The sequence below is a fragment of the Cylas formicarius genome, unplaced genomic scaffold (genome assembly GCF_029955315.1).
Source record: "Cylas formicarius isolate icCylForm1 unplaced genomic scaffold, icCylForm1.1 PGA_scaffold_8__14_contigs__length_24414737, whole genome shotgun sequence".
In the NCBI taxonomy this organism is placed as follows: Eukaryota; Metazoa; Arthropoda; class Insecta; order Coleoptera; family Brentidae; genus Cylas; species Cylas formicarius.
The window spans coordinates 2,983,601-2,999,869 of record NW_026844361.1 but is presented as its reverse complement, the minus strand read 5'-3'; the positions used below and the strand labels follow the sequence as shown (position 1 = coordinate 2,999,869).

The window sequence follows — 16,269 nt, the reverse complement described above, 5'->3', positions numbered from 1 at the left end:
ATATATATATATATATATATATATATATATATATATATATATATATATATATATATATATATATATATATATATATATATATATATATATATATATATATATATATATATATATATATATATATATATTTTTTTTTTTGTTTGTTTTATTTATCTTTGTTTCGTTTATATATATATATATATATATATATATATATATATATATATATATATATATATATATATATATATATATATATATATATATATATATATATATATATATATATATATATATATATATATATATATATATATATATATATATATATATACGAGGTAGAAATATAAATAGGTGAAAAGGAGAGACCCCTAGCCCTCGCAACCTAATAGCGTCGGGGTCGGAAAAATACCAAGAGTTGGCCTAGGGGGGCCGATAGGAAAGATGAAAGGGAGAGAGAGCCCCAAACAAGACAAGTTGAAACAGAATGAGGCTCAGCTAGGGTACCTCGGGTTCACCAGGCCCGTACCCACCAGTTGTGAGCCCCCGAGTATGTATATATATATATATATATATATATATATATATATATATATATATATATATATATATATATATATATATATATATATATATATATCCTCACGTATTGATTCACGGATGGAAAAATGTGGTGACACTATATTCCGGGATATCATCATCCGTTCGCTCGTTGAACTCCGACTGGAATCCTGCATCCGACTGGAATCCTGCAGACGTTTCGCCAAAATCTCACTTGGCATCTTCAATGCTCGCGCTCCGAAAACACTTCGAAGTGTTATATATATACGTATGTATACAATGTAGAAATAAAAAAATAAAAAATAAAATAAAATATTTTCGGCATAGCATACGTAAAATAAATTTATTACAGGTAAGTACTTCTCTGAGCTAGTGATTTCAATAGTTATTTTGGAGCAAGTATTTTTACATAGACAGGAAAATAGTTGCTGTAGATAGACCTACTCCCAAAAAATGAAGATCTCTGGCGAGGTGGTGTTATTAGCCCTCTAAAACGAATATTTATTTTATGTATAAAACAATATTCGATGATAAAAACAAACTAAATGAGTTTTTCTTCTATCCTCCATATCCTCCCAAATTTTTGGAATCCATATATGAGACAAAGGCGAGAATTTTAAGCTTTCTATATTTTGTTCTTTTGTGGTGTCGTTAAACATGTACCGTAGGATTGTAGATAACATCATGGCCGAACATATAGAGCATATAACATTTTTTAAAATGTTATTGTCAGAATCTCGTAACTGTTGTACAACAGCTTTAATATTACATAAACACTAACTTTTAACTAATAACTTTTAATTTCCTAACATTTTCTTTAATTTATAAGTGACAATCCCCTATTTTGATAGCATTGTTGTTTTTTATACTAGAAACATCATTTTTTTAACCAAATATCATTAAACAACATTTATTTGGGTTCAAAATGAGGAAATGCTTTAATAAGATTGATTTAAGATTTTACAAATCGTCGTATATTGCTTGACAAGAACGAACAAAATATCTTTAGTGAATAACAATTATATCGGTGTGTCATCTGCATAATATTTAGCACTACAATGTACCTTCTGGATGTTATAAATGTAGATATAGCATACAGCAGTGGGCTAATAACAATAATCTCTCTTTTAATCTTTCTTTCACTTCAGAAATGTATCAAGTCTTTGGATGGCATGGGAGGACACCAGTTGGTTTTAAATCTTTAAATTCTTGAGTTTCGTTAGCTTTTGGCAAAGGGATTACCATTTTTTTTTCCTCTCGTCGACAACAAATTTCGTACAAAGGCGTTCATTCAAAATCACAATCTCCAGTAGCTCCTTTTTGTACATATCTTTTTCACATCCATTTCCTACATTTTAATTTAGGCCAGTCCATATATCGGCCTTAAGAAAGGTTAGTTAAATCAAAGATCGATTAACGGATTATGTTAAGTTACGGCGTAATGGCAGAAAAGAAGGAGAGGTGTGGTAACACAGAATGCAATTGTTGAGTGGTCTGTTTAGGAGGATGCTTAGTTGCCTCTAGAGGGAAGTGACAAAGTTTTTTCGGCTTTCGTTCTATTATTTTATTGAAGACGAATATTCCAACAACAGTTTGGAGGAATGATTCAAAACATCACCAGCATTAATGATTAATGATAATATTCAGTTCGTTTTGATTAAAATACTAAGCCACTACCGACAAACCCAAGAGGATTAAGATCTAACATTTGCCATTCTCAAGAGCGCATTTTGCCACCAACTACAGGAAAGTATACTTAGACCAGAAATATATAGTGCTTTCACAACAGACTCCGTGATTAACTTTGTCTACTGTTTATTACTCCAAAACCGCAGCCCCTTTTTCGGAATTCTTGAAACATGTACATACAATAATTGGTACAAAGTAACAATTTATTACGTTCTACTTCGATACATTTCTACATAGTATCATAATTAATATACAAAATATTAAATATAATAATAATAATAATAAAGTATAAGTCCTAGTTCAATGATCAACTCCGCCACTAATCGTTCTCGATAAATATTTTCCTCTTTTATTACTCGTTTTTCACAGTTAAACCAGCTTTGTACTGATATTTTAGCTACCTCTTGCCAAATTACGTTTATGGTACTGTCACTAAATTTTGGTGCAGTGTTATTTCTTCTTATATGCGCTTTCAACTTTGACCAAATCATCTCAATCGGGTTAAATATACGGGGGTTATCTTAAAATTTCATGTCCGTTTTGATATGCTAAAGAATCGATTTTGTAATCTTTATTAAAATGTTTTATTTTTAACAATTCCAGAAGTTGTAGCTCTCTTCAAAATATAAATCATTTTCGTATAGAAATTCTTTAATTTATTCTTTATTTGAAGAAGTATTTGGAACTTTTCTAATTTGGGCTGAATGATCCAATACAATAACAGTATTTGGCGATAGTTTTGGCAACAGTTTATTTTCAAACCAGAACTCAAATATTTCTGCGGTCATGTTGACACTTGAATGTTTGACGTTTTTGCTATACAAAAATAAGCCATCTTCCACGCAACCATTTTTGGACCCAGCATGAAGAATTTTATTGCCTTCCATGTGTCTAGAACACACTTGTTACTGTTATCACACCATCCTTTTTTTACTGTGCCGTGAGTATCGTACCACGTTTCGTCTAAATACGATGTTGACCTATTTTGCTCTCGAAATTTTTCAATTGCATTTAAATAATAGACCCTCCATTGCGAAATTCTTTGATATTCCATTAGAACTTGACGTTTATTAATTGTATGGAACTGAAAATCCATTTTATTCAAAAAAGTACACGACTCTTTGGCACAACTAACGTTTAAGTCTGTCAGTACTTTTTTATGCAGTCCTTATAGGGTTAAAACACTTTATAAGCGTGGTAGATTATACGCCTAATTAGATCTGCGTGTTGCTCTTTAAAAACCAGCATCTTCTTTCACTTTCCTCTTGATCATTGCATTCGGAACTTTGGTCATGTCACTTGTTTTTATTGCTGCTCCTATTTCCCCTTCCGATTTTTTTATAAAATTGTAGACATTCCAAACAATTTGGTTCGACTACCATCTCCGCTTCGTCTTCAAACTCTGCGTTGTTTTCCATGTCTGCTATATCTATAGTCTTAAAAAATACTGTTGTTGTTTACAAATTCAATAACTATGTAGAAGACACAAAAATACAGAAGAAGAATGTTGTTAATCGACAGACACACAAGACAAAAATTGAGGGGCATAAACACAGCCTCAGATGACTGATTTCCATATTGGTGACAGGTAGAGACCTGAATCGCGGTTAAGGCTGTTAGATCGTTTATAGATTTCTATAGACTCTCGGATTTTTTGTTGGTAGATGAATTGATTACATGCAAGAATTTTGTCCGGTTTTGTGTTCGGCAACTCCTGATGAGTTTATTTGTCTTTGTCTTAATGCTCTTTCATGTACTTTGAGCCTAGTTGATATTTTTCGTCTCGTCTCTGCATATGCATGGAATCCTGTAGACTCCAAATGCAATTTTGTCTTTGACGGATGTCGAGAGATTTTTGGACAAGTGGTGAATCTGGTTTTGACGTTATATTTCTTTAGAACTTTTGATATGTGTTCGGTTTCATTGCTATTGGAATATCGTTAATGTCGAAATTATTAATTTCTTTTAAGCAAGAGAGTTGATATATAATTACCTACGTAATATATACGACACATATTACAATTTAGATTAAGCTCTTAAAAACGATACGTATCACCTGATGTTAAAATAATAGCTTCTACTTATTCGAAAATACCCCGCAGCATCAATGCTTAATCAAATTTAAAACAGTCCATTTACGTTTCAAATAAAAATTTCAAGGTTCTACAAATATTCGTTACGGTCTATCTCAGGCAAGACCTACTTAATGCAGAATAAACATCTGTTGTAAAAGGGTCCTGCGAAGGTCTACGGTTAAGGTATTGTAAGATACTTAAAACGTCAAAGCAATAAATGCACTATATTTTTGGTCGTATTATAATTATAATTCTAATTTTAAACACTATGGTAAGTTTAACAACCAGTCTGTCTACCTGGCGCACTCAGGATCCATGTCTTCGTGGAATACGGCCAAGACCTAAATTTTACAGTTCAAAAAATAATTGATAACCCTCTCGCAATAAGAAACGGAGTGTGCGGTCCACATTAACGCGTCATACACGTCGCGATTTATCGTTCGGGTTCGGTTAGGAACAACAGGGCGGCCCAGGCGATCCTCGACCGCTTCCCCAGCGCGGCCGAACAGTTCGACGCGAAGGGTCAGAACTTTTTGCACGTGGCGATCAAAAAGGGCGACATCGAGAGTACCCTCTTCCTCCTCACCGTTCACGTAGACGTCAATTCGAGGGTGCAGGATTCGATGCGTACGCCCCCTATACACCTGGCCGCTCGTTTCGGCAACGAGACGTTGGTGAGGAGTCTGATCCTGGCGGGCGCGAGAGTCGACGATACAGATGCGCAGAAGAGGACCGCCCTCCATTGCGCGTCTGAGGCGGGCAACGCCGCCGCCGTGTCCGCGTTATTGCAGAACCACGCGGACTGCGACGCGGTCGACGCCGCCAAAGACAACGCCCTCCACATAGCAGTCAGGTAATCAGGGGTTCCATTTTTGAAAACTGTTCCTTATTCTTGACCGTGATAAAATAGGAAAACCAAGAGAATGTTCCCCAACCGTTCTCTAAAGCTATTTCGAAAGAAGCCACTTAAAAATGCCAAATTTTACCTCATTTAAAATAAAATAAACTCTTCCATCATGCCTGGTCGAAATATTATCATATAAATTAATACATGGTTTTCTAAGAAAGATCCTAATGTTCTCTTAGCGTTAAGTTTTAATTTATCCTATATAATATTTGAATAAATCTTTTAATTATAATAAGATGATTATTAACCGTAATAATTCCGAAAGCTTCTTCCTCAGTTCATAATCCTACCGCAGACTTTTATTTGTGGCTCTTAGTAGGTGCAAAATTATGATAGCTAATTACAATTACTTATCTGCGCAATCATCTAAAATGTGTGGAATGTTCTCGTTTCCTATCAGTTTGCCCTTCCTATTCATTCGATATTTTCAAATCCACCCAAGTAAAAAAAAGGCAGACTTCACATTGTTTAGATGTTCAAAATATGTTTCTGTAAGAAGCTCAGCGAACAATGGCAATATTTTTGGCTTGACACGTTCTTTGATACTACTTGATTAATCCACGTCACCAAGGTAAAAGATTTTGTTCTTCTCTCTTGAGTACTGCTTTATACTTCTTTTTTATTTTGTTCAGCAAACAATTTCCCAGGCAAAATCCATGTTTTAAAAGTTTTGTGGTTATCGACGGAATTACTGACGCTCTGGCCGAGCTCTATCAAAATCTTCTCTAGGGTGGGTGTTCCTTTTTCAAAATAAAGTGTGAACTTTTCTTCAAATTACACTCCATCGAGGACTTCTTTCTATTGGTCTATCTGGACATTTTTTGAGAGGCCCACTTGACCTGCTGTCTTTCTCTCCGAATCATTGAAGACCATTGCTTAACATTAGAATTTTTTCACAAAGTACAAAGTACAAAGATTAACTACGTCTAGCAATCCTAACTTAAGGAATAAAACCCTCATTTATTATTCAGGATAGTTATTAATAATAAAATCTTTTATTTGTCAAACTTTTGTCATATTTAAAATTTTTAATCGACAGCTAAAAAAACAACGGTGAAAGCTTTGAAGCGCTTCTAAAGCGATTAGCCAACTTGCATGATACACTTTCAGTTATCCTTAAAAATTTGAGAATAAATGATGAAGTGTACATATTGTAACCTGACATATTCGGGACTTTTTAAGAAGGCGTTAAATGTTTGACTCGAGCCCATTGTTGCCAAGTTGTCTCTCATTTTCAAATAATAGTCTAAATACGTATGTGTTCAATATAATTGCAGAATCTAATAAAATCGACAAATTTCTAGACAATTAAAATATAGGAAGTCAACATTGGATCACGTTATAACATGTAAAACTTTCTATTTTTTTGCAGCTCTTATGAAAATTAACCCTTAATTCGAATTCAACATTTTTAGTTTTCGAACTTCTTTGTTGACACGTAAAAAGGTTGGATTAGGTCTGGGTTTCTTTCGTTATTTAAATAACAAAGTTGCTTATAGCAATGGAAAATGCGTTTGATAAACCCCAACATGTTCCAGAATTTGATGTCACACTTTTAGACTCGGAAACTATATATCTGGCATAAAAATTTACCTTCAAACCACTGACTCAAATTTTGTAAAGACCATGGAAACGCCTTCTTTCGTATGACGAAATTAAACGTTGTAGATGCATTACAGGTTTTTCAGAATAAACAAGATATATACTAGTCACATAAACATATTGAAAGGTGACATTTCAAGTACGATGGAATAAGACAAATTTTTATTTGTTGTTAATTCATAACCCAAAATATTCGCCATTTTCCAAACTTAATTACTACTGGCAACACCCCCACGCTAATGTAAAAAATATCATCAAAATGCCCCTTTTTAAACTGTTTCCCAAATTTTAACAAAAGACATTGGAACTGGTCTAACATCGGGTTTTGCGTATTGTAAAACACCTACAGGTAAATTTAGGCCAATTTCAAATCAAAAACTCCTTTGGAGCCGCAATCTTCACCCCGGAAAGTGAAACTGTCCAAGTTAACCATGAGCTTTTGCCCGATATAATTTTTTCAACTCAATTTGATTTTCAACGCGCGTGAGCGATTCACCTACCATTTTCTCTACCGCAGGGAGGGCCACTTGAGCGTAGTAAGGGCCCTGCTGACGGAGTCGAACATAAACGCGGAGGCGGTCAATTTTAAGGGTCGCAATCCGCTCCACGAGCTCTGCAAATACGGTAAGGACAACGCGGCCGCGATATGCGAGCTTTTCCTCGAATGTATGCCAAACTATCCGATCAACGAGCAAGACGTTAACGGCAACTCGCCGCTGCTTTTAGCGTACATGAAGGGAAACGGTAACTTGTGCAGGTATTTCTCCCTCGTCGGTTCGTAAAAAACCTTTTTGCATTTTCGCTGAGCGTTTCAGGGTACTGGTGAAGGCGAACACGTGCCTGGCCACGGAAAACTGCGATCGAATCACCATTTTCAATTATCAAGTGCCTAGCAAGCAGCTGCTCACACGCCTACTCGATCAGCTTTCGCAGCCGGCGACGTGGACGACCACGGACTGTTGCCAAGAGTGCGGCAAGAGTAAGGCGGCTTGGACTCTTCTTCTTTAATTTTAGATGGTAATTTGACCCATTGTCCTTTTTTGCAGATTTCTCGATAACCGTGCGTACCCATCATTGTCGGCACTGTGGCAGGGCTCTATGCAGTAAATGCAGCGACTCCGAGGTGCCCATAATTAAATTCGGCGAGAACAAACCGGTGAGAGTATGTAAGGTTTGTTTCGAGGTGCTCAAGGTGGGCGCTAGTTAGGGCAATTGAATAATATTTGTAAGACCAGTGCTATTAATTAAGGGAAAGACTTGTTGCACTAAAAGCAAACAAAAATAGTAAGATTTGTTATTTTGTCGCGACTATTTTTGTCGTTTTGGTTAATGTCATTTTGTGATACGTACTATACCTTGAAGCAGATTTTCTCCCTGACATAGCGTATTAAGCATTCCTACATTAGTTTTAAGCATTTTATAAATAATATGTTACTTTTATTGGAAAATATATTTTTCGTTGCACGTTTATGTAGTCGGTGCCATTTTGTGGGGTTTATATAAAAAATTGGTAAGTTTACGTAATAAAGACTGTGTCATATATATTCATACATGAACATTTTTTCATGTCCAGACCTATCCAAAAGCGCGAAATTTTACTGCCGTGGTTCCACTGATTCTGGTAAACTCTGCTATTAGAAATGTTAATAAGACGTAAAAGAATTACTTAAACTATTACCCAACACAACAAAAAGAAGACCCTTGGCTTACTTATTTGTCTCGTGTCTTTTAATTTTAATAAAGGCTGTGTTGGATATTTATACCTGTTTATTTTTCCATCCTTGCGTTTGATTTTTCAAACGAACCGCGATCTAGACAGGCGAAATTTAACTGCCATTGGCCGGATAATCCTCGTAAAATAGGTCATAAGAAATAATAATAAAAAGTAGAAGAATTGCACTATGTGATACCCGAAAGGAAGAAGATTCGCTGCTAACTTGACGTTATTTATGTGTCATTTTTCGCAAACATTGGCCCATCCCCCGTCGCGAACTCATTAAATTCAATTATTAATGATTTAATTATCCGTTCACGTAGTGCGGACCGCGGTTTCGCCAAAAATTTAATCCAGACGTTGGTAAAAAATGAGGCCGACGTAGACTCCCGCGGACATGTGTTTCGAAGCGATCCGTGTGGGAGTTCAGTTTTAAACAACGCAATGGCATCTTCTATTAATGCGGACACGATATCCGAATGTTCGGAGGCTTCAACGCTGATCGACGGTTCGGTTATATCGACCGTGCCCGATAGACACGGGTTCTTGGGGGGAGCGCAATATTCCCCGGAACCAAGGCAAGGTCCTCCTCCCGAGACAGTCCTCAGGAGAGAGAGAAAATGGCTAAAAATGCTCAGCACTTGGAACTTTTACATGGACAGGAACTACAGGAAAGTCAAAGAAAGATGCCGTAAAGGTAATTTCAAATTTACCTTCAAAGGTTTAAATGTTTTATGGGATCCTAAAGAATGTAGAGACTGAATAATGAAAACTAGTTCGAAATACTGTAAATTAGACAAGGACAAATTTTGTAATACAAAGAAAAAAAGTAAGCTCTGGGTTACCAAGGGCTTAATTTCTTCAATAAAAATGGGTGTCAAATTTTAAGAAAAGGTTTTACCTAGCATGTAGCAAGTAGTATAAATATTGATAAAAAGAAAGTGAGGAATAAGTCAAAAATAGGATTCTATGTGTTTGGCTCGTGTAAAAGAGGCTTATTTAATAAAATATATATCTGCTGGTTAGGCGATATCTTATTTTAATATTATTAATTGTTAATATAATTATTCAAATACCTGTCCCCTTCACCTTTGCATGTGATAATTTGTTGTAATAGTTTTATTGTTCATGTAATAAACATTTTTTTTAGGAATACCAATGTCGATACGCCCCAGGGCGTGGTTGTACCTATGCGGCGGAAAATTATACCTAGACCAGGAACAGGGCAAGTATGACGAATGTCTCAGGGCAACGGGCGATTCCAAGTGCTTGGAAGACATAAAGAAAGATATCCACAGGCAGTTTCCAACTCATGAGATGTTCAATTCTGAGGACAAACCCGGGTAAGAGGTGCGAACTCTACAGATTACACGTTTCTTTGGATTCATTTTGTAGACAACACGAGCTCTTCAATGTATTGAAGGCGTACACTGTTCTAAATCCCGAAATAGGGTATTGTCAAGCGCAAGCGCCCGTCGCAGCGTTTCTACTAATGCACATGCCCGCCGAACAAGCTTTTTGGTGTTTGGTGTCCATTTCCAATAAGTATTTGCAAGACTATTACTCCCCCGACATGGAAGTTGTCAGGAGAGACGGGTTCATTTTGCAAGGTTATTTTTATCTACAGCTTACTCGGAACTTTGCCCAAATGTGATGATCGTTGCAGGCCTATTGAAGAAAGTCTGTCCGCCCGTGTATAGGCACTTGAAAAAAGTGAACGCCGAACCTTTGTTCTATTGTACGGAGTGGTTCCTGTGCGCCTTTACAAGAACCTTGCCTTGGGACACTTTGCTAAGGGTCTGGGACGTGTTTTTGTGCGAAGGGGTCAAGGTTTTGTTCAAAACTGCACTGATTATATTGATCGGTTGTCTCGGTACCGCCAAAAGTAGGAAGAACTGTCCCGGTGAGTCTCGCCCCTTCGCATTTCGAGGAAATCCAGGCCAAAAATAAAAAATTCCAACCTGCAATAGTTACTTGTTTATTCAGAATATTTTCAGACATTTCCAAAAAAATTAAGTTAATTTTGTGTAAGGTTATTTATTCCATAAGTTCAAAGCTTCCGAAATAATTGATAATTTAACATTTTATTATTGTAATAATGCTATAACAAAATACCATCTATTCACATTTCAGTTTCACACGAGTTCTCTTATTTGTAATATAAAAATATTAAAAACAAAAATATCGCTTTAACCATAAGAGAATATAAAAGAAAATAAACGCAAAAAGGATTTCTGATAAAACAATTTGGGAAGAATTGAACGTGATTTGAGCAAGCATGGTGTTTAAACATATATCATGTGTAGCGATAATTATAATTATATTACCAATTTAAAAATAAATAAACAAAATTTCGAAACACGTTAGTGTTCCACATGGTACCTGTCTTCAGCGATCCAAATTGTTCTTTAATTTTCTGAGTTCCCTACAGCTCCATTTTGATTTACAAAATTTGAATTTCATTCGGAATTCTATTTTTAGAGCCTGAGTATCATGACTAATTAATAATAAAACATAACAGCTACTTTATAGCATTATTCCAATAGGAAAATGTTAAATTGTCAATTATTTCAGAAACTATAAATTATCGGAATAGTCAACCTTATACAAAGTCACCTTAACGTTTTATGCCAAATCGAAGAAAATTATCAAAATATGGGGTGTCCATTGAAAAAAATTGACTTCTTACGTTTTTCGTAATTAAATATTTATACTTCATTTTGGCTCGCCCTGTATTAATTTACATCCAAAATATCCACTCCATATTAATTTATTCATTTTAAAAATTTCATGATCCCTCAAGCTGCAGAACTCTTTGCGGAGTACTTCTCGACTCAGTCTATGTCAACAATTCCCTTGATGTGGCATATCAGCCCTCATTGGGTCGGCACAACTTTTGTAATTTCATTTAGGGTTGAGTAATATTAACCCTGGTAACAGGCCAGGACCAGATAAAGTTCACCCTCTACATCTCAGAATCCTTTATTTTATCTAGACCTCTGCCTATCATCTTTAACGAGTCATTTCAGGACGGCATATTTCCCGACTTCTGGAAATCAAGTTTTGTAGTATCAATTCTGGTGATTTAGCCAATGCCGCTAATTACCGCCCTATTAGTTACTCAATGCCATTCCGAAAGTATTCAAAAAATTAATCACAAAATTTTTGAGTTCGGGCTTAGCATCTGACATCATTCATAAGTAGACTTCTCCAAGGCATTTGACAGGATACTCCATGGGTTGTTGATTAAGAAACTCGAGATCTTGGGTGTTTCCGGTACTTTATTGCGCTGGATAGAAAGTTACATCACTGGAAAGTGATGCATTTGAACCACTTTAAGTCTTCTCAAATCTTAGTCTCATTGGCGTCTCCCAGGGTTCTCACTTGGGACCCCTACTATTCTTTATCAATGACATTACATGTTGTCTAAAGCATAGTTTTTGCCTTCTTTTTGCTGACGATGTGAAACTGCTCTCAAGAATAACCTTTCAAAATGACTGTCTAGCACTCGGGGAAGGCATGGATCAGATGAGCGATTTGGGCGTGCTACTTAAATCCAACTTAAACTTTTTAGTCCACATCAATGCTCAGGTTTATTAGGCCCAGTACAAGGAGCTTCTTAAACATTATTGCCATAAAAACATTGTATTCTGAGTTATGTTCAGAGTTTTTCTTTTAATATAGTCACAGATTTTTTTTGAAGTCGGTTTTGATTTTTGCCACTTGTTTGACACTTTTTCGAAATGTCTTTATTTCATCTTGTGGTAGTAGCAGTAGTTCTTCTTCTAAGTTTCTCGACTTCTGCCTTGAGCAATTTGCCATTTTGCCAGCTCATTAGGTGCGAAGCGGCTTGTGTGGCCTGTGCCATACTAACTTCACGTTGATTGCATTTTGTGTTTACAAACTTATGTTATTCAAAAGCACTTTAACCATTCTTCAAGCGGCTAGACAGTTAGTGGGAAACACTATCAGTACTTACCGATGTTGTTGTATCATCTACGGAATGGGTAATAAGTCGCATATAAATCCTGGTCCGATGCGCATTGTCGCTAAAATATAGTTGTGTAATGAATATCGTTGGCAAATGCTCTGTCTACATAGTGAATTTAGTGGTACAAACGACAGGCGCATTTTTTATGTCTGAAAGAATAACAGGTACTCAAAAATTGAAAATATTTAGGATATTGGGAAGGGGGGGGTGGTTATTTGTCCTAATTTATTGTGTTATAAGTAACAGATTGCAGTCATTGTTGACCGTAGTTGCATAATTTTTTGTTACTGCTAAGAAAAGGCCTTCTCGGTCCACTACAAATTAAGTGAAGTAAAAAGTGGAAAATTTTTGAATAAAATACTTTGAAAATGATTTTTATTGGAATTTACCGGATATTTGGCAGAGATTTCGTTCAGATTCGCCTCTACGTGACGGTGCTCTGTTGTAGGCTTATGCGAAACGTTAGATAGACTAAGAAACCCTCCGGAAGAAGTGTTGGTCGAGGAGAATCTGATTTACAATATAAACCGGTTGGATTTGACGGAAAGGGACTTTCAAGTGGAACACCAGAAGCAGACGAGGAGGATCAAGTTGGAGAAGATCGCCAAAAGCAACGAAGACGGTGGATAACGGGGTAAGATTCAAGTTTAGTCACCGATTCGACTTGAGATGGTTTTGTTTGCAGCTGTTTGTGCCAAATTTTCAATAGTGTATTCAAAAGAGGAGATTCGTTTTACAACTGACTAATTCCGAGCTCTGCTGTTGTACAGTGTGTTCGTTTTTCGTTTATTGAGGGTTATCTCGGTTAGTGGTAGATATTCAAAAGAGGCCTTCTTCAAAACAATCCTTGCTGATCTTGTTATCGAACAGCCTATATATTGGACGTTCTTGAAAATATACTTCTATGGTAATTTTATTCCACTTAACATATTATTATTATTATTATTATTATTATCTGATTAACTGATTTCCTTCAGCTTCCAGACATTTTACAAATTATTCTTGTTCTTAATACGTCGAATTTTAGGGAAGTAAATCAAGTGCTTATTTTTTAGAATATTGTCCTTGTGTTTTAGACACTGCAAAAAATTTGCAGTACTGACTGTACTTACTGAATTCTGGCCTCAACACTGTGGACCAGTTGTGCTCCTAAATATCAAAAAATGTCAATGATTTACTGTCAGCTGATGGAAAACAATTTGAGCATTTTTTGAAACCACTGTATTCTATTATATATTAAAAACAAGTTTGTTGTAAAATATTAAAAGTTGTTATTAAATTATGTTACAAACATATAAAAAGTGAAATCAAATTTTTAAAAATATGCAAGTCTTGTTTAAAAAACGTAGCTTAAAAATTGTAAAAAAATCTGGGTGCTCCACTAGATTCCGTTTACGATACAGGGTGCACAAAGTACAAAGGCTAACTGAAAAACGTCAAAAAGAACGAGAAATGGACTCACCGTACAGCAGATCTCCGCATTCTATTTATAAGTTTTGTTAATAAGGGAGCACATGATCTAGTCTTAAGGTGCAAACGTTTTCTAGTTGATATTGTTTTGATTTATGTCCAGAAACATCAAATGTTCCTGTACATAGGGAGGAGAAAAAAACCTGTTAATATATTTCCGAGAAAGTATTTTTCTTTAAAGTTTATCTCGATCCCGGAAAGGGAGAGAGAAAGTTGTTATTGTTGAGGTTCTAATTATATCTTTTGTATTGTCAATATATTTTATTAAAGTATTAAGAATTACACGATAATTTAATTATCTATGGTTTTAATTTAGCCACCTCCGTCGAATTTCATATTTTTCCAACGATTTGTTGCAAACCTCAACAGTTAAATTTACGTTGGAATGAGGTTGTCATTTTTCGGTTAGCGATATTTAGTAACTTGCGAAGTTATTCATTAAGACGTTAATCGCTACAATCCTGTTTTTCTTTGTACAAGTACAAGTCCGTGTTTATTGTAGCATACAAAGCATATCCGTACTTAAAATTTACCAGCGTAAATATATACCTTATATTAAACACATTATACTCTAGAACACTTCTATATACCTTTTGCGGTTCTTGAATATTGATTACCTACTTTGCCGTTATTTCTTACATTACATTCTTACACAAAAGACAGTTAAACCAAACAAAGGCAACTTCAAAAAAGATAAAGTTTGATATCGAAATATTATAGGAGACACCATATATCTGAATAATATTTGATTAAAAAAATAAAGCACAATGTATTTATAAAAATAAATATGTTATTTGAAAAAAAACTCAAACATGCTAAATAAAATTTCATAGAAGGGTTTGCAACAAAACTTTTTGAGCACTTTCAAAGTAATCATATTTCAAAATTTTGCGGTTTGATTTTGTGTTGTGATTTTCTTATAAGCTGCCAAGGTAAGTACCAAAAGATGAGTTTCAAGTTGTTTAGGAGAAAAACCAACGGAATACCGCAGAGTCTCAAGATAAAAGCAGTACTTTTTAATTTAGAAACTCCTTCTGATCATAAATTTAGCCTTGCTTTGTTGCGACAAACGGTGTTTTGATGACTTTTATTGAACTCTATAGGTCATCTTTCTCCTACTCCCGTCTGTAATAGTATATTATGCAACAAGTGCGGTAAACGGCATTTGACTCAGGAGTTTGACACGAGCGGAGCGAGTGGTTTAATAAACGAGTGAGTTAAAAAGTTTACCGAACGTGTTGCATATTATACTTTATCTACTACCGTTAGTTTTTGGGTCCATTTTCGCAGAACAACACGAATACATTCACTGACATGACCGTCAGAATTGACAAACGTCAACATTCAAGGCGTGGGAAAGATCTCCGAAAACATCCGATTTATGGGAAACGAAACTGACTTGGTAAAATGACACTACCCGCATGCTAGATCGGTGTGTAATTAGGTATTTTACAGACGGGAGTAGAAAAAATACATAATTACCTACCGATCTAGCTCGCTCCGCTCGTGTCAAATAAACTTGTGAGTCAAATGCCGTTTACCTCACTTGTTGCATTATATACGATTTTCTACTCCCGTCTGTAAAATACCTACACAACGATCTAGCGTGCGGGAAACGTCACTTTACCACGTCAGTTTCTTTCGCACGGATCCGGGTCACTTCGGACATTTCCGGGATTTTACCGCTCGGGTTTGGGAGAAGTCGGATGTTTTCGGAGATCTTTCCCACGCCTTGAATTTTGACGTTTATGAATTCTGACGGTCATGTCAGTGAATCTATTCGTTTTGTTTTGCGAAAATGTACCCAACACTAACGGTCGTAGAAAAAGTATACTATGTAACACGTTCGGTAAACTTTTTAAGTCACTCGTTTATTAAACGCTCCTGAGTCAAATGCCGTTTACCGCACCTGTTGCATAATATACTATTTATACTCCCGTCTCTAAAATGCCTAATTATACAGCGATCTAGCGTGCGGGAAGCGTCACCTTACCACTTCAGTTTAGTTTACCACGGATCCGAGCGACTTCGGACAATACCGGGATTTTACCGCACGAGTTTGAGAGCAATCGGATGTTTTCCCACGCCTGTCATGTCAGTCATTCGTGTTGTTTTACAGAAATGTACCCAAAAACTAACGGTCGTAGAAAAAGTATAGTATGCAACACGTTCGGTAAACTTTTTAAGTCACTCGTTTATTAAACAACTCGCTCCGCTCGTGTCAAATAAACTCCTGAGTCAAATGCCGTTTACCGCAGTTGTTTCATAATGTACTCTTATG

The 16,269-nt window shown here is 35.7% G+C and overlaps 2 protein-coding genes across 3 annotated transcripts in view; both read left to right on the top strand.

The window, feature by feature from the left end:
- LOC132705809 (rabankyrin-5) overlaps nucleotides 1–8,477 on the top strand; it is an 81,616-nt gene extending 73,139 nt beyond the window's left edge. The window contains exons 13-16 of one of the 2 annotated variants that reach the window (XM_060676703.1): nucleotides 4,759–5,157; nucleotides 7,331–7,570; nucleotides 7,629–7,792; nucleotides 7,860–8,477. In XM_060676703.1, coding sequence (XP_060532686.1) covers nucleotides 4,759–5,157; nucleotides 7,331–7,570; nucleotides 7,629–7,792; nucleotides 7,860–8,020 — 964 coding nt within the window. In that variant the 3' untranslated portion in view covers nucleotides 8,021–8,477. The remainder of the gene's footprint in view (nucleotides 1–4,758; nucleotides 5,158–7,330; nucleotides 7,571–7,628; nucleotides 7,793–7,859) is intronic. The other variant, XM_060676704.1, reaches the window with a different exon arrangement.
- Nucleotides 8,478–8,751: 274 nt separating this feature from the next.
- Nucleotides 8,752–14,284, top strand: LOC132706588 (TBC1 domain family member whacked). Its single transcript, XM_060677995.1, has 6 exons — nucleotides 8,752–9,224; nucleotides 9,678–9,870; nucleotides 9,923–10,137; nucleotides 10,194–10,430; nucleotides 12,967–13,152; nucleotides 13,204–14,284. Exons 1-5 carry the CDS (start codon nucleotides 8,972–8,974, stop codon nucleotides 13,146–13,148), a joined length of 1,080 nt encoding a protein of 359 aa, XP_060533978.1. The 5' UTR covers nucleotides 8,752–8,971; the 3' UTR covers nucleotides 13,149–13,152; nucleotides 13,204–14,284.
- The last annotated feature ends 1,985 nt before the right edge of the window (nucleotides 14,285–16,269 follow it).

Coding starts and splice junctions, on each gene's coding strand:
- LOC132706588 (XM_060677995.1), top strand. CDS start 8,972: ATGGCATCTTCTATTAATGCGGACACGATATCCGAATGTTCGGAGGCT. Junction 9,225..9,677: donor CAAAGAAAGATGCCGTAAAG/GTAATTTCAAAT, acceptor CATTTTTTTTAG/GAATACCAATGTCGATACGC. Junction 10,431..12,966: donor AAGTAGGAAGAACTGTCCCG/GTGAGTCTCGCC, acceptor GCTCTGTTGTAG/GCTTATGCGAAACGTTAGAT.